The sequence below is a fragment of the Myotis yumanensis genome, unplaced genomic scaffold, assembly GCF_028538775.1.
Source record: "Myotis yumanensis isolate MYYU_CA2020_CCGP unplaced genomic scaffold, mMyoYum1.0.hap1 SCAF_2, whole genome shotgun sequence".
Classification (NCBI taxonomy): domain Eukaryota; kingdom Metazoa; phylum Chordata; class Mammalia; order Chiroptera; family Vespertilionidae; genus Myotis; species Myotis yumanensis.
In genome coordinates this window covers 6332260-6354799 of record NW_027223753.1, presented here as the reverse complement: position 1 = coordinate 6354799, position 22540 = coordinate 6332260, and the positions used below count along the sequence as shown (strand labels likewise).

Genomic DNA, 22540 nt, shown 5'->3' with positions numbered 1-22540 from the left:
GAGAGAAGCAGGGGGTGGGTGCGTTCTTCATTCCTACCTGTGGCATCACGGAGACCTGGGCAACCACACTCACCCTGGGGAGGGAACGCGGAGGTGGAGGGCGAGGGGCAGAGCAGGGTCTGTCCCCAGCGCTGGCGTCCCCCCAGGTCAGCCCCGGCTCCTGGACTGTCCTGTCCTCCTTGCCTCGCGATCTGGGCCAGCAGGAGTCACCGGGTCGATTCCCAGAATTCCAGGGGCAGGACGCTGAGGGCAGGACCGGCTGTTGGACAAACAGATCAAAGGTGAGACTGAGAATCCAGACCCGGCCTGGCCAGCTGGACGGTCGCACCATGAGGTGGGTGGGAGCCCCTGGCAGCCTCCCTGGCAGGGGTGAGGGGTGGCAGCAGGTCCCCAGACCCTCACCACCCTCCTGTGCCCCCCCCCCCCTCCAGGCTGCTGATCCTCCTGGGCCTGCTCTGGGGCTCGGCAGCCGCCCCCGGGGGCACACAGTGGCCGCAGCCCGTGTTCGGGCGCCTGGCGTCGCCTGGCTTCCCGGGGAAGTACCCGGACAACCAGGAGCTGCGCTGGACCCTGACGGCGCCCCCGGGCTACCGCCTGCGCCTCTACTTCACCCACTTCCACCTGGAGCTCTCCTACCGCTGCGAGTACGACTTCGTCAAGGTGCCCACAGGGGCCCCCCCAGAACAGGCTGGGGCTCGGGGACAGGGGGCCCTGGGAGTGGAGTCCGGCCTGGGAGGGCGGGCAGGCCTGGGAGGGCGGGAGGCCTGGGTCTGGCTGACCCTCCCAGTGACCCCCGACCCCACAGCTGAGCTCGGGGACCGAGGTGCTGGCCACGCTGTGCGGCTGGGAGAGCACGGACACGGAGCAGGCCCCGGGGAACACCACCTTCTACTCACCCGGCCCCAGCCTGAACGTCACCTTCCGCTCCGACTACTCCAACGAGAAGGCGTTCACGGGCTTCGAGGCCTTCTACGCAGCAGAGGGTGAGGGAGAGGCCGGGGCTCGCTGACCCCTGGGTCCCCCTGGCAGGCCAGGCCTCCCTCCAGGCTCCCAGCCCCCGAGGCTGGACTCCTGGCAAACCAGCAGGCGAGGAGCCCTCCTTCCTCTGACACCATCTGCCATGCAGATGTGAGTGACAGCCCGACCTCCCCTCGGACCCAGGACCCAGCCCCCCGCCCCCCTCTGTGCCAGGCGCTGAGACGGGGACGTCCTGGCAGCCCCCCGCCCCCCACCCGGTGACTCAGGGCCGAGGATGCACAGAGCTGGTGCCCTGTGTCTGTAGGTCAGATTCTGGCTCCTGCAGGGACCAGCTGTGTGACCTTGGGCCAGGGGCTCAACCTCTCTGTGCTCCTCACAAGCTGCTTTAAGGGTTGGGCGGGCCTGTGTGGTAGCCCCGCCCACTGCCCCCTGGGTTGCAGGGCTGGCTGCTCCCCTCCTAGCTGGGGACTTTGAGCAGGACACGCCTTGTCACTGGTTTTCCGAATGTGTTATTTCCTCCTCCCCCAAGTGCCGTGGGGAGGTGGCCATGGCCCTGGGCCTCCGGTGCGTGGCTGGCCAGGAGGGGGCTCCTCTGCGGTCACCCTGAGGCTGGAGGTCCCGGAGCCCAGGCCTCAGTGCCGCCCCATCTCCTGCTGACCCCTGCCCGGCCCACCCCTCCCCCAGACATCGATGAGTGCCAGGTGCCCCCCGGAGCGGCCCCCGCCTGCGACCACCACTGCCACAACCACCTGGGTGGCTTCTACTGCTCCTGCCGGGAGGGCTACGTGCTCCACCAGAACAGGCGCACCTGCTCAGGTGAGCCATGGCCCCAGGGCGCCCTGGGCCGCCCAGCCCCACCCTCCTTAAAGCCATGGCTGTTCTGGCCCGGGGTCTGGAGGCTGCACCCCTGCTCTGCTTCTCTGTCCCCTCACTCCATCCCTCACTCCATCCCCCCATCCTCTAAGTCCTCCCTCCTCCCTCCCATCCTGGCCTCACTTTCATTCCCCGGCTCATCCACTGGTTAGGCCCCCACGGTGCACCTGGCCCAGCTGGGCTCTGGGACCCCGTTCAGCTCCCTCACCCTCCAGAGGAGGCTCCCAGTGTGGAGGAGGGGGGTCTAGGGCCGCTCACCCCAGTTCCCCCCCAAGACTTCAGGATGGGGGGCGGGGCCTGCTCAAAGCCACCCGTTCCCGGGCCCCAGCACGCCCACCGGACTCCGTGGCCCCACTGCCTGAGGATGTGCCCTGTGCCCTGGCCGACACCTGGACAGGAAACCAGCTGGTGCCCTGGGGAGTGGGGAGCCCCCCCAACCCCAGGGCTGACCTGACCCTGCCTCCCCCTCGTGTCTCTCCCTGTGTCTCCCCCTGCGCCTCTCTCTCTTCCAGAGCAGAGCCTCTAGCCTCCCTCCGCTCCGCCCGCAGAGCCCGCAGGCTGCAGCTCTGGGCCCGGCGAGACTGCGGCTGCCTGCAGCCCCCATTCACCCCCACGGAGCTAACAATAAACCTGGTCCACCTCCACCCGCGGCTGCGTGTCTCTGGGGCGGGGTGGGGGGGGGTGGGCTGTGGTGTGCGTCTGGTCCCTCTTCTCCCTCCCTCCCCTCATCGCAGTCGGGAGGAGCCTCCTGGCTTTCTTGCTGGAAGGGCTCCCCACCCCCATTTTTAAAAATATATATATTTTGTTGATATTTTACAGAGAGGAAGGGAGAGGGATAGAGAGCTAGAAACATCGATGAGAGAGAAACATTGATCAGCTGCCTCCTGCACACCTCCCACTGGGGATGTGCCCACAACCAAGGTACATGCCCTTGACCGGAACTGAGCCTGCGACCCTTGAGTCCGCAGGCCGACGCTCTATCCACTGAGCCAAATTGGTTAGGGCTCCCCACTCCCATTCTGAAGAGGCCGAGAGGGGCGGAGACTTGCCTGAGCCCCAGGGGAACGGCGCTCTCTGCTCCCCACCAGGTCCCCAGGGGCTGAGCTCTGAGCATCTGGACTCCCTCCTGCTCTGAGGGCAGCGCAGGGAGGTGTCATTGGTGGGCAGTCTGGTCCCCATGTCCAGGGGCCGTTCCCTCTGCCCTGTGTGTGGGGGCGGGGGGGGGGGGGGAAGCAGCCACAGGGAGAAAGGAAGGAGGAGCTGGGACTCCTCTTTTTAGAAGCCCCCTCCGCCCGCTCTAAGGCCTGCGCCCCCCTCTGTGCCTCCCATGCATGGCGGGGTGCTGTGCAGGCTGAACCAGCTGTCCCGGCTGGAAAGACAGCAGACGAGCCCGTGATCAGGGTGGATCTGAGCGTCCCTCACCTGCCCCAGGGCCGAGCCCAGACCCAGGGCAGGTGGGCCAAGGAAGGCCCTTCCTGACCTCCTGACCCGTCCAGGCGGACACCCAGGGCCCGGGCTGGGCGTGGTGGGAGCCCCCTGGTGGATGAATGTGGAGGTTGCTGGGGTCAGGGTGGGTCTGGGTCCCTCAGCCAAGAAGACTAGCTGGTCCCCCCGCCCCCCTGATTCTTGAGGAATGAGAAGAGCCCCTCCCTTCTCCGGTGCCTCTGCTCTCAGAGAAGCTGCCCTCACCCACTCCCCTCTGACCCTGGCCCAGGACTCCCACCTCCACCCTGTCCGGGGTGTGAGGGGGTCCCTGGAAGATGTACATGCGTGTGTCGCCTATTTTAGCTAAAGCCTGGACACTAGAGACACGCCTCCCTAAATTGTCCCTTCAGCTGCTGGGCGGGGTCCTTGGCCTGAAGGGCGGGCCAGGTGCAGGGCCTTGACCCCGTGTGGCAGTCACGCCGCCAGCCCAGGCTCACGCCCTCTCCCCTCTTCCCAGCCCTGTGCTCAGGCCAGGTCTTCACCGAGCGGTCTGGGGTGATCAGCAGCCCGGAATACCCACAGCCGTACCCCAAACTCTCCAGCTGCACCTACAGCATCCGCCTGGAGGAGGGGTTCAGTGTCATCCTGGACTTCGTGGAGTCCTTCGACGTGGAGACGCACCCCGAAATCCAGTGCCCCTACGACTCCCTCAAGGTCTGGTTCCCGGGCCCCCACCTCATCCTGACCCCTGCAGGTCCTGGGGTGACCGGGGCTCCCCTTCTTTCAGATTCAGACAGACAAGAAGGAATTCGGCCCATTCTGTGGGAAGACGTTGCCCAGCAGGATCGAAACCAAGAGCAATGCTGTGACCGTGACCTTTGTTACTGACCACTCGGGGGAACACACAGGCTGGAAGGTCCACTACACCAGCACAGGTGCGGGCGGGCAGGAAGCGTGGAGCTCCCGTCTCTTCCCGGAGCGTCTAACAGGGTGGGGGATGTCTGGCCCGTGGGCTGTATAAGTTCTGAGAAATCTCTTGGTCTGGCCCTGCCAAGGCATTAGCGGTGAGTTAAATGTTTGACCAAATATAGCAGGCTAATGTAAAAAAAACATGTTTTTACTGATTTCAGAGAGGAAGGGAGAGGGAGAGAGAGAAACATCAATGATGAGAGAGAATCATTGATCGGCTGCCTCCTGCACACCCCCCTAGGGATCAAGCCTGCAACCCAGGCATGTGCCCTGACCAGAATCGAACCCGGGACCCTTCAGTCCCCAGGCTGATGCTCTATCCACTGAGCCAAACTGGCTAGGCCATGCCTGGCTTTCTCTTCCTTTCTCTTTTCTTTCTTCCTTCCTTCCTTCCTTCCTTCCTTCCTTCCTTCCTTCCTTCCTTCCTTCCTCTTTCTTTTTTTCTCTTTCTTTCCTTTCTTCTCTCTCTCTCTCTCTCTTTTTTGAAAAAAAATATATTTGTATTGATTTCAGAGGAAGGGAGAGGGGGAGACAGAAACATCAATGATGACAGAGACTCATTGATAGGCTGCCTCCGGCACGCCCCACACTGGGGATGGAGCCCGCAACGACTGAAATTGAACCGGGGACCCTCCAGTCCCCAGGCCGACGCCCTATCCACTGAGCCAAACGGGCGAGGGCAGGCCTGGCTTCCTTCCGCAGCTTTGGCTGAAGCCCAGGCCAGGCAGCACATCCCAATGTGCACAACACGCAGCCGGGTGTGGGTGTGCCACCCCCCTTTGGTGTTAAATCCGAAGAGCTCTCCTTTCCGTGTTAAGTGTCTCATTTATAAACCAAGAACTTCAAACGTCAGTCCCCACTCACCGGCCATAGACCCCTCAGAGCCCACAGCCCGGCTTCCTCCCGCAGCTCAGCCGTGCCCTGATCCGGTGGCGCCACCTCATGGCCACATCGCACCTGTGCAAGCCACGTACATCCTGAAAGACAGCTTCTCCGTGGTGTGCGCGGCCGGCTACGAGCTTCTGCGTGTAAGTTACTACGAAACTGTGAGCGCGCGCGGCCGTGGTGGTTTCCAAAGGTGTGCACATTCATGTCAGCAGACACGTAGCAGGAAAACGGCTGTTGTCGGCCTGGGTGTGTGTTTTGTTTGCTGAGAAGAGGGATGGCTGCGGAGAATTTTTATTCTTAGGATGATCTAATGCAGTGGTTCTCAACCTTCCTCATGCCGCGACCCTTTAATACAGTTCCTCATGTTGTGGTGACCCCCAACCATAAAATTATTGTCGTTGCTACTTCATAACTGTCATGTTGCTACTGTTATGAATCGTCATGTAAATATCTGATATGCAGGATGTATTTTCATTGTTACAAATTGAACATAATGAAAACATAGTGATTAAGCACAAAAAAATATGTAATTATATATGTGTTTTCCGATGGTCTTAGGCGACCCCTGTGAAAGGGTCGTTCGATCCCCAAAGGGGTCACGACCCACAGGTTGAGAACCGCTGACCTAACGGAACAACTCCTGGGCCCACAAAAAATTAAAAAATTAAACGGCCCTGAGAAGTAGTGTGTCCCGCAAAGTTATAAATAGTGGCCACTGTTGAGGGAGCGGGAGGATAATTTTTTAAAAACGCTTAGTGTGTTGCTGCAGGGGCACAGGTAGGAGATTAACACGCCCCTTTATGTTCTTCACAATCGTCACTGAATCCCAGTGGTACAAAGTAATAACAGGAAATGACAGCGAGGTGTGCAGTGCAGTCCTGTTGGGGGGGAGGGGGCGACACCAGGAAAAAAGTGACACCTTGCCACCTTGCAGACTTTGGGGCGGGCTCTTCTCCGCAGCTCCTTGGACTGCAAACCTGCTCCGTTGCTGATTTTTAAAAAATCACCCTGCTGTCCTTTGAAGCACAAGGCTCTGCCGGAGCCATCTTCGCTCACTGAGCCTGGTTTTAGGAAGCTACTGCAGTTGGTCAACAATGCTTCTCTGGGCGCAGTGGCTAGAGCGTCGGCCTGTGGACGGGAGGGTCCTGGGTTCGGTTCCGGTCAAGGGCACATACCTTGGTTGCAGGCTCCTCCCTGGCCTGGGCCCTGGTCGGTGCCCACGCAGGAGGCAAGCAATGTGTTTTTCTCCCATCGTTATTTCTCTCTCTTTCCCTCTCTCTTCAACTCTCTCTAAAAATCAATGGAAAAATATCCTCCGGTGAAGACTTTAAAAAAAAAGCTTCTCTGTAAGCGGATCAGCCATGAACACTGAGAACACGGGTAGCTCTCCTCCAGCAAGGGCCGCAGGCGAGAAAACCCAGACACATTCGCTCAGTGTCGCACGGGGCTGGCCTTCCCCCGCTTCTGACCGCCTCCCCATGCACGTCACAGAAAAGAGAGATGGTGGAGAATCCGCCGGGGGTCAGCATTTGGTTCCAAAATGCCAAGGCACCTTGACAGGTGGTGTACCCCGCAGTCGCCCGCACCGGCAGGGAGGCAGAGTTGGGCTGTGCGTCCAGTCATGGGGGTGCATCGTCCCCTTGGGAGCATCTTGTGAAACGCTAGAAGAGGAACTAACTTCTGTGGGGGCGTAGGTTTGGGGCATGATTTTTCTGATGTAAACAAGGAAATTAATATTTTCCTTTCCTCTTTAGGGTCATTTGCCCCTGAGATCATTTACTGCCGTCTGTCAGAAGGATGGATCTTGGGACCAGCCGATGCCAGAATGCAGCAGTACGGTCACATGACAACCCCAGAGCTTCTGCTGCTGTCACTGCTTCTATTGCTGCTGCTGGCCTTTGTAAAAAGGATGCTATTTTTGGGGGGTTGAATTCCAAATTTGCTTCTCTTCCCCAGGCTCTCAGTGCACTCTTAGAGGTTAAAATGAAACCAAGCTAGTAGGATAATTACAGTGGGGCCTTGACTTACGAGTGTCCCGACTAATGAGTTTTTTGAGATATGAGCCATCTCTCAGCGGATTTTTTGCTTTGAGTTGTGAGCTAAAATTCGGGTTACGAGCCAGCTTCAGATACCCCACCGCTAGTTGGCGCAGCGAACGTCACAGTGAACGCCACAACATCAGCCCAGCATCACGTGTCTCACTTGTTCACAATTGATTTGACATACAAGTAATCTGAGTTACGAGCTCCATCACGGAACAAATTAAACTCGTAAGTCAAGGCCCCACTGTATTTCCTTTTAATTGATTTTAGGGAGAGAAGAAGGGAGCGGAAGGGAGAACATCGTTGTGAGAGAGAAACACCGCACCGGCCAGGGATTGAACCCGAAATCTGGGTATGTGCCCTGACCGGAAATCGAACCTGACACTCTTCCACACATGGAGCAGCGCTCAACCAACTGAGCCACACTGGCCAGGGCAATTGTTTGCTTTAAAAAAGTGTGATCTTTAAAAATATTTTTTCTAAGTATAAAATCCTTATAGAAGATGGGAAATAGCGAAAATGACATTGTAATACCCATAATCCCACAGTACAACTCTAATCACTATTTTGGTGTATGTGTCTCACATATGCACACAGGTTTAGGCTACTGCATGTAGGGATGGGGTAGTTGTGTGGACACACACACACCAAACTGAGACAATGGTGTACTACCATTTTGTGAACTAAGAATCATGTATCTTACCTTAAATATCTTTTCAATTATAAAATACACGTTAATTGGAAAATATGTTTACAAAAATATATAGTAAAAGCCACTCTTGACCAAATCCCTAAGCTACCACTAAGAGTTTGGGGTCTACTCCTTCATATTCTTTATCTCCTACGTTATATATATATATATATTAACATATTTCACTATTATATGCTTTTTTTTAAAACTATAAGATAAAGTTTAATAGAAAATTACACAGCCTGGCCGGCAAGGCTCAGTGGTTGAGCGTCAGCCTATGAACCAGGTCACAGTTCGATTCCTGGTCAGGGCATATGTTTGGGTTGCAGACTCCATCCCCAATGGGGCATGAAGGGGGCAGCCAATCAATGATTCTCTCTTGCCATTGATGTTTCTATCTCTCTCTCCCTCTCCCTTCCTCTCTGAAATCAATAGAAATATATTTTAAAAAATTAGAGAGGTAGAAGTGATCAGTAGAATGGGCTACGGAAATGAGTTACAGAGGCAGAAGGGCCCTTGGAGCTTAGGAGAAAGGCAAAGGTAACATGTGTGTGTGTGTGGGTGGAGGGAGGATGGGGAACAGGGGAAGGGGAAGTTGCCGGTGTGCTCCTGTGTGGGTTTTGGTCTTTTTTTTTCCTTTTTTTTTTTTTTGAGAGTGGGAGGAGAGACAGAGAGAAACATCGATGTGAGACACACACATCAATTGGTTGACCAGGGCTGGGGATTGAGCCTGCAACTGAGGTATGTACCCTTGACCGGAATCGAACCTAGGACCCTTCAGTCCACCGGCTGACTCTCTATTCACTGAGCCAAACTGGCTAGGGCTATTATTATTATTTTTAACCAAAATGGGATACTTAATGATTGCAATTGCTTTTCTCCATCTTGTTGGGCTATCTTCCCACATCAGTTTAGGTATTAATAGAGCCTCTCATTCTTGTTAATTACCGTATAGCATTTCATCACACCATGCTTTTATTTAATCTTTCATTGTCCCCCCCCCCCCTTTTTTTTACTGTTACAGGCACTTGCTGTAGTTAACACCCTGTACATGTATTTTTGTATATTTTGCATAAGAATTTCTACAAAATGCCTGGGGGAATTAAATATTTTTATTTCATAAATTTACATTCCCACCTATTCTTTTAGTTAAAAAAGCAGCAGAAGAGTTCTAAAGGCAGTGGAAGCCAGAGGTCTGGGTTTGAGCCCTGCTTCGGCTATTTTTGGTTGGGTAGTTATGGTGTCTCATCTACAGACAATTAGGCAATGCAGGCAAAGCACTTGGCAGAGCCAGGCACACAGATATTGCTGAAAATCATTTAAATGCAGTCTTTGAATACCCAGATATGCATCAACGATTTTATACATCCACTGTGTGACGTTTAGCACTGTCTCACAAAGTGGTTACTTCCTTCCTATTAGCAATGTCCCAAGTGTGAATTCTAATCCAAATTCAAGGACTTCCAGGTCTTCTAGAAAGTTCAATCTATGAGCCCTGGCCTGTGTGGCTCAGTTGGTTGGAGCATCATCCGTACAACAGAAGGTGGCGGTTGGATTCCTGGTCTGGGCACATACACAGGTTGTGGCTTCCATCCCCGGTTGGGGCGTGCAGGAGGCAGCCGATCCCTTTCTCTAACAATAGGGTCCATTAGGAAAGGGATCCTAAGAACAAGCAGAGCCCTTCAGAGTCAGCTTTGCATTGTCGTTTGAGTGCCTTTGGGGGAGCTAGACAGTGCAGGCTGTGCCGCCTCCTCCCTCCTGTGGCTGCAGACCTTCCTGTCAGAAGGGAGAGCGTTGAGGAAGTCGTGTGGTTTCAGATCCCCTTCCTTGAGGAAAGGCCTCACGCCACCCCCGCAGGGACTGCACCCCAACCCAGCACCACAGGGCTCACTGTCTATCGGTCTCCACATCTTTCTAATGTTAGAATTAAAAGCAGAAACTGACTCCTCCCTGTCCCCTGTTCATTAGTTGTTGAGTGTGGCCCTCCTGATGACCTGCCCAACGGCCGAGTGGAGTACCTCGCGGGTTCTGAGGTGACGACGTACAAAGCTGTGATTCAGTACCGCTGCAATGAGGTCTTCTACACCATGGCAGGAGGTGATGGTAAGCACGTTGCTCCAAGCTGGGGGTGGGTGCTGCTTGGAACCGAAGCCCTCACCATCTGAAAAGAAACTGTAGCCAACATTTTGGCTAAGGCTAGACAAAAGATTAAAAGGCACTTCTCCCACCAGCTAAGTGAAATATTACAGCTGAAGTGACTTTAATGTCAATTTGCAAGAATCTGAAAACAGATCTTATCTAGTAAATGACTACTACAAACACACAATATATTCCAAATGGTTTAATTTAACAAGTCAAAACCTTATCATTAAGCACTTGAGATCTTGATACATATTCAAGTTACACATCTAAAAGGTTTCCACTTTGCAAGCAAACATGGTAATGCCGAGACCTCCCATTTAGGAAATCATGTAAAATGGTTATTCAGACACCTCTATTTCCCACGGATGCTCAGGAATCAACATTTTTTAAGGGGGAATTCAAGCAAATGACAACCACCTCATACATGCAGTTAAACATTTTTGCTTTTCCAATGATTTGCAGGTAAATATGTGTGTGAGGCTGATGGATTCTGGACGAGCTCCAAAGGAGAAACATCACTCCCAGTCTGTGAGCCTGGTAATGGATACATTTATACAAGAGATTCGTAATTGATGGAAAGTAGAACGGGTCGGAGACAATAAGTAGAGCTTTAGCTGTGGTAAGCAGAAATGTAACTTCGGTGCTTGGCTCTTAGACCAAGTTATTATTTCCAAATAATACGTCCTCATTATCCCCTTTCCGTGTGGGGAGGTTGTTAGGTGCTGACTGCATCAGTCATTTGATTATTTTGGCCTTACAACTAGGCAAGCATAAAAAATTAAATGATTTTTTAAATTATCTTGAACCATTTATACATTTATAAACTTAAGTTCCTCTGTTGTTACTTTTCTTCCCTGTTAAAAATGCTATTAAGACCCAAAGCTAATAACTTCATTATTTCCCTAAGCAATTGTTTTCAATGACATCTAATTTTTAAACATTAATGCAATTTGCCTTTTAATAGTACTTAAAAATTTTTTTTTTTTACCAGAATTGGCTCTGAAGATATAGTTGAGTAGATATTAAAAAAATCAGAAAGGTAATAATATATTCATTACCCCTGTGTTATTTGGCTTAAATTAGTTATTTGATTTTAGCTGACACCACGTTTACAAGTTTCAATGCAAGTATTCTGCCACAGTAGGAAACATTCGGTACATTGAGTGTATTCCCTTAGTAATATAGAGTAAAACTTAGTGTTTGAAAGCATCAACTAGCTGACAAATAATTTCTGACCCTGAAGGTTCCTGGCTAGAGCTGCGACATTCTAATTTGTAAAACATTTAAATGTTCAAAAGTGAAATTAATTTTGCCAATCCGATGACAGTGACCTAGTTCCTGCTTTCACAGAACTACATGGTGAACACCCCATTTTAAAGTGGGATAACAGAAGCAATGAAAAGGTTATTTCCTTCCACTTCCTATTCCCATCACCCAGTGCATCAGCTCAGCCAATTCCCGCTTGCCCTAATAAATAACCCCCCAACTGTGTAGACCTTTTATTTTTTTTTTTTGCAAAACAAATATAGCTTCTAAAAGAAATTTTATCCACCTCATTTTCTGAGGCGCTAAGAACGCCCCATTGGGTCTTTGAACTGTGCTGTTTTAAGGTAGCCTCACCTGCCTGCACAGGTGGGCGCCCACCGATTTAGGTGACCCCATTTTGGGTTGACATGAAATATTAACAAGTCCGAAGTGGTGGGTGGAGAAAAGCACCGCTGGGTTTCTACCAAGGCCCTACCTTTCTGCTTCTTTCCCCAGTTTGTGGACTATCAGCCCGTACGATAGGAGGTCGTATACATGGAGGGCAAAACGCAAAGCTTGGTGATTTTCCTTGGCAAGTCCTGCTATTATTAGGCGACACCACAGCAGCAGGTGCACTTTTGAATGACAACTGGATCCTAACGGCTGCTCATGTCGTATATGAGCAAAAAGAAGATGCCTCCTCCCTGGACATTCGAATGGGTGCCCTGAAGAGACTGTCGCCTCATCACACACAAGCCTGGGCAGAGGCCATTTTCATCCATGAGGGCTACAGGCATGCTGCTGGTTTCGATAACGACATAGCGCTGATTAAACTGCAGAACAAAGTTGCCATCAACAGCAGCATCATGCCTATCTGCTTGCCAGGAGAAGCAGCTGAATCCTTCATGAGGACAGATGACATTGGAACTGTATCCGGATGGGGATTAACCCAAAGGGGTTTTCTTGCCCGAAGTCTGAAGTTTGTTGACATACCAATTGTTGATCATCAAACATGTGCTGCTGCCTATGAAAAGAAGCTGTATCTAGGGGCAAAGGTAACTGACAACATGCTTTGTGCTGGCGTAGAGAGTGGGGGCAGGGATAGCTGTGGAGGCGACAGTGGAGGGGCATTAGTGTTTCTCGACAATGAGACACACAGGTGGTTTGTGGGAGGAATAGTGTCCTGGGGCTCCAATAATTGTGGGGAAGCACAAGTGTATGGGGTTTACACAAAAGTCATTAACTATATTCCCTGGATCAAGAAAATAATGAGTAACTTTTAATTTGTATGTTTTCAATCGGTAAATGCCTTTTAAAAATGCCTGTGAAAGATGGCAGCAGCAATGTGACCCGAGGAACATTAACACAGCCACTGCCGCCCGCCCACCCCAAAACCAAAACCCAACTGCAGGGAGAGGCTGGCCAGCTTTCACCCTTTACGCTGTGGTTCACGGGGGTGTGAACCACAGTGATGTTCGTCTTTGCCGGAGCAATAGAAACTCACTGGTCAGATTGCACTGCGCTACTTAGAGTCCAGTATCCTTTCGTACTGGCTTTTTTATTGCATTTCCGGAAATGGCCTGTACATGGTCTTTGAGTATTTCTCGACTTTTCTTATGGATCTCTAATATCACAGCAGTATTAGTTCAGGGTAACCTTGAATCATGGATTTTTGTAGATGAACTAGAAACATCAATACTTTAGCCTAGGTACTAATTTCCATGTTAAAAACCAGTATCACAAAAACAGCGATATAATTTTGCACTTATCAAATTGGTAGACAAAATGAACATGGAGTAGCACTATTCACATTGTCAAAGACAACACAAATTTTCTAAAGGAAAATTTTGCAATGTATTTCAAAAGCCTTAAAAGCATGCATAGTCTTTAACCTAGTATTTCAATGCTAAGAACTTAATTTAGCCATGCTCCCAGCACTTGGAAATAACCTAAATAATGTTCAAATTCTGAAGACAATGGAATTAAATGTGGCATTTCCATAAGATGAAATATGACACCAGAAGTAAATGGTGGTACTATAGATAAATCTGTATTTTTTTTCCTTCTTATGATAAACATGTAAAAGGGTCACAGTTAGCCAAACAATAGATCACAGATCACACAATACCTGAGTATAGAACCTGAATACACAATTAAGAGCTATTGTCCTATTACTCAACAACAAATTATTCTAATTATCACATACATCTTCCAAATTAAGTAGTTAACTTCTTTTTCCTAAGGACAAAATTTAAGCTCTGACTTAAGCTTAAAAATATTTCATTTTAGTTGGCTAGTCCTTCTTAAAAAGATTTAATAGCTAACATCTAACAAAGCTTTTCATTCTAGCCAGAGTTACCATTGTATTTAAAAATTCATTGTGAGTTTTGCCCTAATTTCTCTTGTGCATGTAAAGTGCAACTTCTTGAGACTCACTTTTTAAAGGTAACTTTACAGCATCTTTGTCACATATAAAAAGGAAACTGTGTTTTTCCAGTAAGACTCCAGACACTAAACTGGTGGAACAAAACTTTTTATTCAACTGGTTCAAAAAATGTTTAGAATGAATGCATTTAGATGACCAAATAGACTTTAAAAACAAATCTTTGCCAAATAGTTTACTTCTAAACTTCAAAAAAAAAAAAAAAAAATTTAGGGTAGAATTAAATGCCCATAGCTATGTATTACCACAACATATTAAGAGAAGGCTACTCAACACTGAAAGCCTTCCAAGACCAGTTACTAGGTTTACACAAGTGTAAAGAGGGATTAAAACCATGCCATTGACAAGTTAACTTACCCCTGGGCTCCTTGAAGGCTTGTCAGTTTAGTCTTTGGAGGTCCCCGAATACCATTTTAAGTGTTACCATGTTACTGCTGCTGAGTAATAGTGCAAGTGCTAAAATGCAAAATTCAGATGGTACAGGGTTTGGAAATCATGCAATTTAGATGCAGAAAAAAAAAATTAAACAACTGCAAGATCCTTTTACAGAGGAAACTGAATAATGAAACAATGTGGCGATCACAAGTCTAAAGGATGACTTCACTTTATAAAAGTTTAAAACATGTAATTTGCAAAAATCCTATTTATCATAACCTAATTAGATAAGGGCATTAGGTAAACTATCAACACAAGAACTGTTACATTCTTCCATTAGAAAACAAGCTCAACTCTCATAGCAGTAGTTACATAAAAAGTACAATAATCAATATATTATCGCTTTTACATACTTAACAATGCATCGTGAGAGTCTAATCTGAGTTTTGTAAACGATTTTATTCAGCAGGACTGTATTCCCCCCACCTTGGGAGGACAAAGTCCATTTCACTTAACACTTTCACAGACAACCCACCACACCCTGATAGTTCTTAAAGCTATCAAGCTTCTTAATGGATTTCAGGCACAAGATAATTTGTGGTTTCTTCTACTTTTATCCCCATTGCAATTAATTCCACTTTTCAAATACCAAACTAAAAAGGCGCTAATATTCCCTTTCAATTGGTATGCTTTGCTACAAAGCATTTAAAAAGAATTAACACTGTTTTGCCCACTCCCCCAAATAAGATTTTTAGGAGGCACGATTTCCCCAATGGAGAGATCTATACAGGCCATGTAAACAGAACATCACCCAGGTGCACAGAGGCACTAAGGAAAAGCTGGAGGGCACTGCTTACCAGTTTAGGTGCGGTCACCCAGACTTATTAAAAGATAGGTTTAAAAAGAAAAAACAAAACAAAACAAAACAACTTTTCACTTTGGACAATGCAAGAACAAATAGCAATTAAGTCTGGGTATCAGGTGTCAATGCATGACAGGTGATGAATCCATTTGACTTGAGACAACTTTTCAAATAAGTTTATTTGAAGCAAAATAAACTATTGCCAAGAAACTTTATGAAAGTTCCATCTCAAAAGGGTCAAAAAAGGGGAATTAACTGCTATGAATTCTTTGCATTCAGGGCTGCAAAACAAAGACACATATTATTTAAATCAGTTTTATTTAAGAATTTCCAACATTGACAACTCTTATAAAAAGCATCCAAGCACAGGACACAGAACTGCAGCAAACAGCATTCTGAGGGGTGGCTGACAGACATTAGAACGCCCACCCTTCTTTGAGACACCCCCAGCTCACTGGTGAGCTCTGCTTCCAAGTACTCCTGCAAAGCACACCACAAGCTCAGTCCATGTTCTCAACCCACCAGCTTCAGTTCACATGACCACACTTACAGATCAGTAACAGAAGAGAACACACACCATACAGCATTCACAGCAGTTGACAAAGGGAGAGGGGAAATACAAGTATCGTTTCACTTAACACATTCAGCTAATGTGGGTTATCTAGGAACAAAACTCACTTAAAGTCTTCCAACAGATGTGGATGTCCTTTGAATGCAAGAAACATTCGTACGTTATTTGCTATCATTGCTCTCTGCACACTCTCTCACCAAAGCCACAGGATGGAGAGACACATCTCGCCAAGTTAAAAAATATCCATTTTGCACCACCGTCTCTGCACGCGCTCTCTCCTTTTCTCGCTCATACTAGCCTTTCATGCCTCGGCACCACCATCAATCCCACACAAGGTTTCAAAAGTTCAAACAGCCTTCTGGTTCCATATCACAGCCTTGCGTTCATAGCGTTGATACGACTCCATGAAATAAAGAGTAGCGGATAAAAATGGGACACCCACCGTCAAAGACGCAGCCTGTGCAGTGTGATGACGAAATCTTGAATGAGAAAGCATGTAGACAGAAGTATTCCTATGGCAGAATATTTACAGCACTACTTTCAATGAAGTGCTTCTTCCATAAACATTTGAAATGAGATGAACTGCAGAGATTAAATGAAGGCTTCATATTGTACTTTTGCATATGAACGGAGACAAGTGTTAAAAAACAAAAACAAAAGAACCAAACACTGTGACACCATGATCTCCAAAAAGGAGATATTCCTAAGGAAAAAATCCATATGGTGGGGTTCAAATTAAAAGAAAAGAATGTAGTTCTAATTAATGGTTTCCATTTTGAACATGCAAAGAATTCACTTGACGAGTCCAGGGATAAATTATTACAAGAGAAACCTTTTGATATCAATTGTAGTGTGTTGGTTTACCAATCAGGCAAACAGCAGTTCACTTTCAAACACTCAGTATTTCAACCCTTTATGTAACAAAACTTATAAAATTCCTTTAATTCTTCCTCTTTTTCTAAAGAAAATGTCAAAAATACTGCTGAATATACTCCACACTGAACAAACCAATTTTGAAAATTCTTAGTACATATGTATTTTACAATATACTTACCATGAGATTAGAAAAATTTGAATTCCCACCAGTCTATACAACCAACCGTCATCCACTGTCTACATTCCCCAGCTAGAAGGTTTCGAATCCATGCTTGAGCCAAAGCCTCCGTTGAAACCACTGCCTGACCCTGGATTTGAAGCTGATCCCCACCCAATGGCGGCCCCTGAGTTAGAGCCACTGTAAGAGTTATTTCCGGACCCAAAGGCCTGATTCGGCTCCCTCTGCATGTTGCCCTGGCTTTGGTTATTACCTGACGGGCCCGACTGGTTCTGCTGACTGGCTAACATGCCCATCATACCCCAGCTGCTCTGCAGCGCTGCCTGGGCTGCAGCCATCATCGCTGGATTAATGCTAAAAGCACCAAAGTTCATCCCTCCACCCATGTTACTACCTTGATTATTTCCCAAGCCAGCTCCGCCCCCTCTACTGTTACCAAATCCACCCTGATTCCCAAAGCCACCTGGATTACCACCAAATCTTCCACTTCTTTCTAACTGTCTATTGCTATTGTGCTTAGGTTCAGCATTGGATATATGTACGCTGATTCCTTTAATGATCAAGTCCTCTCCACAAAGAGACTGGGCAACCTATAAGAAAATAAGGGGTGTAAATAAAGGCGAGTAAACCACTGACTTGTACTTCAAAGTAGCAATAAAATTTAGATTTCAAGCCATTATCTAAACTGAAGGAAAAATAAACAATGAATGCTCATTTCATTTAAACTCAAAATAGCCTTGAGCTTTTAGTAATGGCAGCAAGAATTTTTCAGTTTACTTTCTAAAGATATATAACACTCTTGGTTAAACACCACATACTGAAAAGTACTAAAATGTTTATCACAGATATCTAGGTCCATATACCCTGCACAGCTTACAAGGTCAGAAAGCTTAGTTATGGATGGCAATTAGCTGGAGGGAAAAGTTCAAGAGAAATTACCTAATTAGCTGGGATAAAATTTTTAAAGAGAAAAATACCTGATCATCTGCAAATGTAACAAAGGCAAAAGCCCTGAATGGTTTGGGAATGAAGACATCTACCACTTCTCCGTACTGGCAGAAGAACTGCCGCAGCTCATCAGCCGTCATGTCCTCCGTACAACGCCCAACAAACACCTTCCTGCTTCGCAGAGGCTCATCTGGGCTTTGCTGAGCAAATTCAAAGGTAGGAAAAACAATCAGAAATATTTTATGAGCCATGGAAAAGGCACTGTGGTGGAGGATGTAGCACAACCTATCTGCCTTTACCTCAGGTGAGTCATTAAAAAATAAGTACATTTTTATTTTTTTGCATTAGCACTCCTCCTTCTTCTAAGACTTCAATGACAAATACAGTTTTAAAGTTTTAAGTTCATGAAAGTATATTTGGATCTAGGAAAGTCAACGACTAATGAATAATGTTCCAAATAAGCAAGTCTTGCTTGGAACAAGTTAGGCTTTTAGGACAAGGTTACTGCACTCTGACCATCTTCATGTTTCAACATGTAACTACGTAAGATTGTTAACATAGTTTAGTTTAGACTCTCAACCTTCCGGATGCCGCGACCCTTTCATACAGTTCCTCATGTGGTGGTGACCCCGAACCATAAAATTATTTTCGTTGCTACTTCATAACTGTCATTTTGCTACTGTTATGAATCGTAATGTAATTATGTATGTGTTTTCCGATGGTCTTAGGCGACCCCTGTGAAAGGGTCGTTCGACCCCCAAAGGGGTTGCGACCCACAGGTTGAGAACCGCTGGTTTAGAGGGATATTTAACTGAATATTTCAAACAGCCATAAAATATTCAGCATGCATTAAGATCCCAAGGCTTTAAGAAAACATCCTGACACTACCTTTCCAAGTGTATTTAACGCTTTATTTTATAGTGTCTTCTATAGGAAGTTTGTCAGCAAAAGTTCCCAAAGCAGAAATAAAAAAGGCAAAAAAGCAAAGAAATAAAAAAAAGCAAAGTACCTTAGAATTAGGAAGTTTACAGTCACACCATCGTCCATCTATCATATGTCTCTGTGACATTACTTTCACCTGGGTTTCATATTCCGTAAATCGAACAAACCCAAACCCTTTTGAATGACCAGTTTTAATATCTTTCTTGACCTAGAAAAAAAATCATTTAAATTTACTAAAACAACACAGATACATAACCAAATGAGAAATTCCTTGACAATGTGAATGGCTTCAACTGGATGCAGTGGCTTAATTAAAATTTAAACCAAATTATTCTTGGGGTAAAGACCCCAAGAATAAATCTATGTTGAATTTAGATCCTGTTTATAGCAGAATAATACTCTTTTACATATCAGAATTTCAACAAAATGTTTTAGAATGCAAAGATAAACTAGCTCTAATGTTTACGAGTCTTAAATTAAAAATACTGTCTGTTGAACATGAAGGGCAGTGTCACTAAAACAGGAATTCTGGGTGCTCATTCACCCAGAAAAGAAAAACTGTTAAATGAAATCAAAGTTTACCTGAACCATAAGAACTTCTCCAAAGGTACTAAAATATTCTTTTAGATCCTGCTCAGTTGTCTTCCACGGGAGACCCAACACTATTAAATCAGATGTTTTCTGGACGGCTCTTTTCACTTTCACTGCTGATGAAGCATCTGTTTCATCCATTTTCCTTTTGTTATCTAAACAAAATGAGCAGAAACCTTTTAGAACTCTTCATGTAACACGTTTCAAAACACACTGCCTCCTACATCTAGGAGTGAGAAGCAAAAAGATTCTAAGGACATAAAGATGTTTCAACTTTTGGCAAAGAGTAATGTCAGCTCTCAGAGACAGAATGAAGGACTGAGTCAGTGGTTGCAGTGCTTTCCTGGTGCAAATCCAGGGACTCAAACCTCTGGTTTTGTAGTGTCACAAGATTACAAATATATATCCTCCCTTCTCAGAAGGCATAGCAAAACATAAGTAATTCTACTTCACTCTGACTTTGAAATACATTGAGGAAAAAAACAGGTTAAAAGAGTAATTACCATCTTTTTGCCTATTAAATGTATTTGCTTAATTATTTTAATGCCTATAACTTACAGGCTATCTGCCAAAAAAAAAAAAAAAAATCAGCAACTTTTATTTCCAGCTGTAGATTAGGGTGATTTCAATTTTCTTTTCTAAACTTTCAATAATAAAGGCACATTAATTTTTGTAATATTAAAAAACCTTAGGTTATTTTAAAAAAAGCAAAATTAGAAAGGGAAGACCCGAATGAAAATTTAAAAAAAACAGACACTTTTGAACAACTTTAGGTTCACAGCACAACTGAGAGGAAGGCAGAGATTTCCCATATAAGTACTGCCCTTCCTCCGCACACACGCATGGCTTCCCCCATCAACATCCCTCCCGCGGTGACACATTTGTTACAAATGATGGACCGACACTGATACATCATTGTCTAAACATGGCAACATTTGTTCAGATACTTAAACACAGTTTTCACTTTTAAAAAAGGTTCTGTAACTTGCAGTCCTCACTCATTTAAACTAGTGCTCTTACAAACTAGTCTAATAGTAAGTAACGTTTAAAGAAATACTTGGGTTATCGGAGACGTTGCACCCTGAAAAGAGGCCACCCTCGCCCTGACCGGCTTGGCTCTGGGCAGAGCGTGGGCCTGCGGACTGAAGGGTCCCAGGTTCGATTCCGGTCATTGGTTGCGGGCACATCCCCAGTGGGGAGTGTGCAGGAGGCAGCTGATCGATGTTTCTCTCTCATCCATGTTTCTAACTCTCTACCCCTCTCCCTTCCTCTCTGTAAAAAAATCAATAAAACATATTAAAAAAAAAAAGAGGCCATCCTCTCGGACGGACAATGCGGCACAAACACGACTGCGCTGGAGCGTTAGGGCTGCGAAAGCCGGTGGCCACGGACCTTTGGGGTAGTTGACCACATACACCAGGTTGCCCCAGCCGGCGTCCGGGGCGTGCAGAATGCCCTCCACCAGCCGGACCCCGCGCATGCACTGCGACACGGGGTTCCGGTAGCGCAGCCCGCAGGCCCCGGGAAACTGGGCCGTGACCGTGGACAGCAGCACCGTCCCGTCGTCTTCCGATGGAATTTCAATGGGCTCGTCATTCTCGTCTTCCGTTACCCGGATATATTCCGACATCTTCCGTTTTTCTTAAAGGGAAAAGAGAGACGAATGACCAACGCGTGTGTCAAAGGCACCGTTTCCTTATCATCAGGGGACCCGTCCCACTACCCTGCCATTGTCCTAGGGCTTCCAGAAAAGTTCGGGCTGCCTGGGCTCCGGTACAGGCGGGCTGTCCCCGAAACGGTCGGAGGTGAAGACCCTCACTCCTACTGAAATGGGCGCCTCGTTCGCTCATTCATTCATTCATTCATTCCACGAACATCTGCTGAGCGCCTACTGTGCGCCTGGCGCTGCACCGTGCTGGTTCCCAGGGGTGCGGCCAGCAAGAGGGAGACAGCAAACGAGTCGCCATCTCATTACAACCGTGATGTGTGTACTGGGGAGCAGTCGATGATGTGGGGGGCCGGGGGGAACCTAGGCTGGTGGCGGCGTGTGTGGGAGGAGGAGGGGGGCGAAGGCGATTCCCTAGGAACGCGCTGAGCGGCTGGGTCTCAGGCCCGAACGGGCGCAGGGAGCCAGGTGAAGGGAACAAACAGAGAAGAAGGTCCCCCCTGTTCCTCATTTTGGGACTTCGGGGTTCTCCCAACTTGAGCCCCAAGGGCAGCGGCGACAGGTCCTGGGCGACGCGGGCCGCCGCCTCCCAGAAGCCCGTGCGTGACAGCTGAGGTCGGAGCTGCTCAGCGCGATCCGCGGGGCCGCAGGGCGCCAGGCCTAAGCGGGCAGTGCCCCCCGGAGGGCACAGTCCCGGGGGCACCAGGCACTGCCCGGATGCCCAAACCGGGCCAAACCTCGGCTCGGGCTGCGCATCCCGGCTCCGGCCCCGCTGACAGCCGCGCCAGGCCGGGCGGGGGCCGCAGCCGCTGAGTCCGTCCCCGGCCAGCCGGGCCGGAGCCGAGGCGCCCGGGCCGTCCTTAGTGAGAAGCGGCAGCGACTCACCCGCTAGGCCGCTGACAGGAGGCCCGACAGGGAGAGTCAAGCAGCCGGGGATCCAGGAGCAGCCCAGCGACCGCTTCGCTCCCACAAAATGGCGCTGGGGCCGCCTCCTCCGCCGGACGGCCGTCGCCGCGCCCACGGCTCCCCGGTTGGAGGGGGAGCGCGCCGTTCGGAGACGCCACGACCCGCTCCCCGGAGAGCGAGAGCTCCCTCCTGGGAACCTTAGCAGATATAAAAGATGAGGAGGCTAAAAATAGACAAGCACCTGGGTCGGAAAATCTAAAAATGGGAAAATATGGATGCGTGGGTTTTTAATTCCCCCCACGTAGCGGAACAGATGGTATCACCCAACCGACCGCCGGCCCGAGTCCCGGCCGGAAAGTGCGCGAGAGTAGCGCGGGGCGGGAGCGTGAAGGGGGCGGGGCCCGGAGGGGTGGGCGGGGCCTGGCGGGGCGCGGGGGTCCCTGTACCTGCTGACCTTCGCGCAGCTAGAAGGGCAGGGGAGGTTGGGACCCTCTGTCTACAAAACGAGCTGGGCATGTCCCCTTCGCCCTTCCATGGCCATGCTCCAACCTGGAAAGAATAACTTTTACATAATAGCCACGACAGCGCCTGCTCTGTACCAGGTGCCGTCTACTAGTAAGTACTGGAGCACATATTCCCCCTCCAGTCTTGCCGAGGTGAGTACGAACGATGCGATCGGCATGTGCCCAGTGGAAAACGGAGGCACAGAGCGGTGAAGCCTCTTGCATAAAAGGTCGCCCAGGTGGTGGACTTGGGGTTTGAGCCTAACCCTAACGCTAATGTATTTTCGCTGCAGGCCTCCAAATAGTGATACTGTACTTCCCCCATGTTAACACACACATGTTTGTTTCACATTTCTGAAACCAACATGTGTTTTCAGCTCCAGTTCCATTGATGAGGTGTCCTGGTTTAACTGGCAGCAGTTTTAA

General features: G+C 48.5%; 2 protein-coding genes and 1 pseudogene across 5 annotated transcripts; 2 read left to right on the top strand and 1 right to left on the bottom strand.

Annotated features, from left to right (window-relative positions):
* Positions 1 to 284: 284 nt before the first annotated feature.
* LOC139002861 (mannan-binding lectin serine protease 2-like) lies at positions 285 to 10609 on the top strand. 2 transcript variants are annotated; one of them, XM_070404066.1, is made up of 10 exons: positions 285 to 334; positions 432 to 660; positions 806 to 983; positions 1663 to 1794; positions 3794 to 3990; positions 4064 to 4211; positions 5155 to 5273; positions 6888 to 6966; positions 9835 to 9969; positions 10471 to 10609. In XM_070404066.1, exons 1-10 carry the CDS (start codon positions 330 to 332, stop codon positions 10575 to 10577), a joined length of 1329 nt encoding a protein of 442 aa, XP_070260167.1. In that variant the 5' UTR covers positions 285 to 329; the 3' UTR covers positions 10578 to 10609. The 2 variants fall into 2 exon arrangements, with proteins under 2 accessions (XP_070260167.1, XP_070260168.1); XM_070404067.1 differs by lacking the exons at positions 3794 to 3990; positions 4064 to 4211; positions 5155 to 5273; ... (1 more) ...; positions 9835 to 9969; positions 10471 to 10609 and adding an exon at positions 2364 to 2495.
* A 520-nt stretch (positions 10610 to 11129) lies between these two features.
* On the top strand, positions 11130 to 13305 carry LOC139001541 (mannan-binding lectin serine protease 2 pseudogene; annotated as a pseudogene).
* A 465-nt stretch (positions 13306 to 13770) lies between these two features.
* TARDBP (TAR DNA binding protein) lies at positions 13771 to 21665 on the bottom strand. 3 transcript variants are annotated; one of them, XR_011470188.1, is made up of 7 exons: positions 21591 to 21665; positions 20432 to 20680; positions 19031 to 19194; positions 18516 to 18656; positions 17536 to 17706; positions 15947 to 17148; positions 13771 to 15214 (listed from the first exon to the last, which is right to left on the bottom strand). XR_011470188.1 is itself a non-coding variant. In XM_070404068.1 (6 exons), exons 2-6 carry the CDS (start codon positions 20667 to 20669, stop codon positions 16618 to 16620), a joined length of 1245 nt encoding a protein of 414 aa, XP_070260169.1. In that variant the 5' UTR covers positions 20670 to 20680; positions 21591 to 21665; the 3' UTR covers positions 13771 to 16617. The 3 variants fall into 3 exon arrangements, 1 of the variants encoding a protein (XP_070260169.1); XR_011470189.1 differs by having other exon boundaries at positions 13771 to 14152; XM_070404068.1 differs by having other exon boundaries at positions 13771 to 17148.
* Between the last annotated feature and the right edge of the window lie 875 nt (positions 21666 to 22540).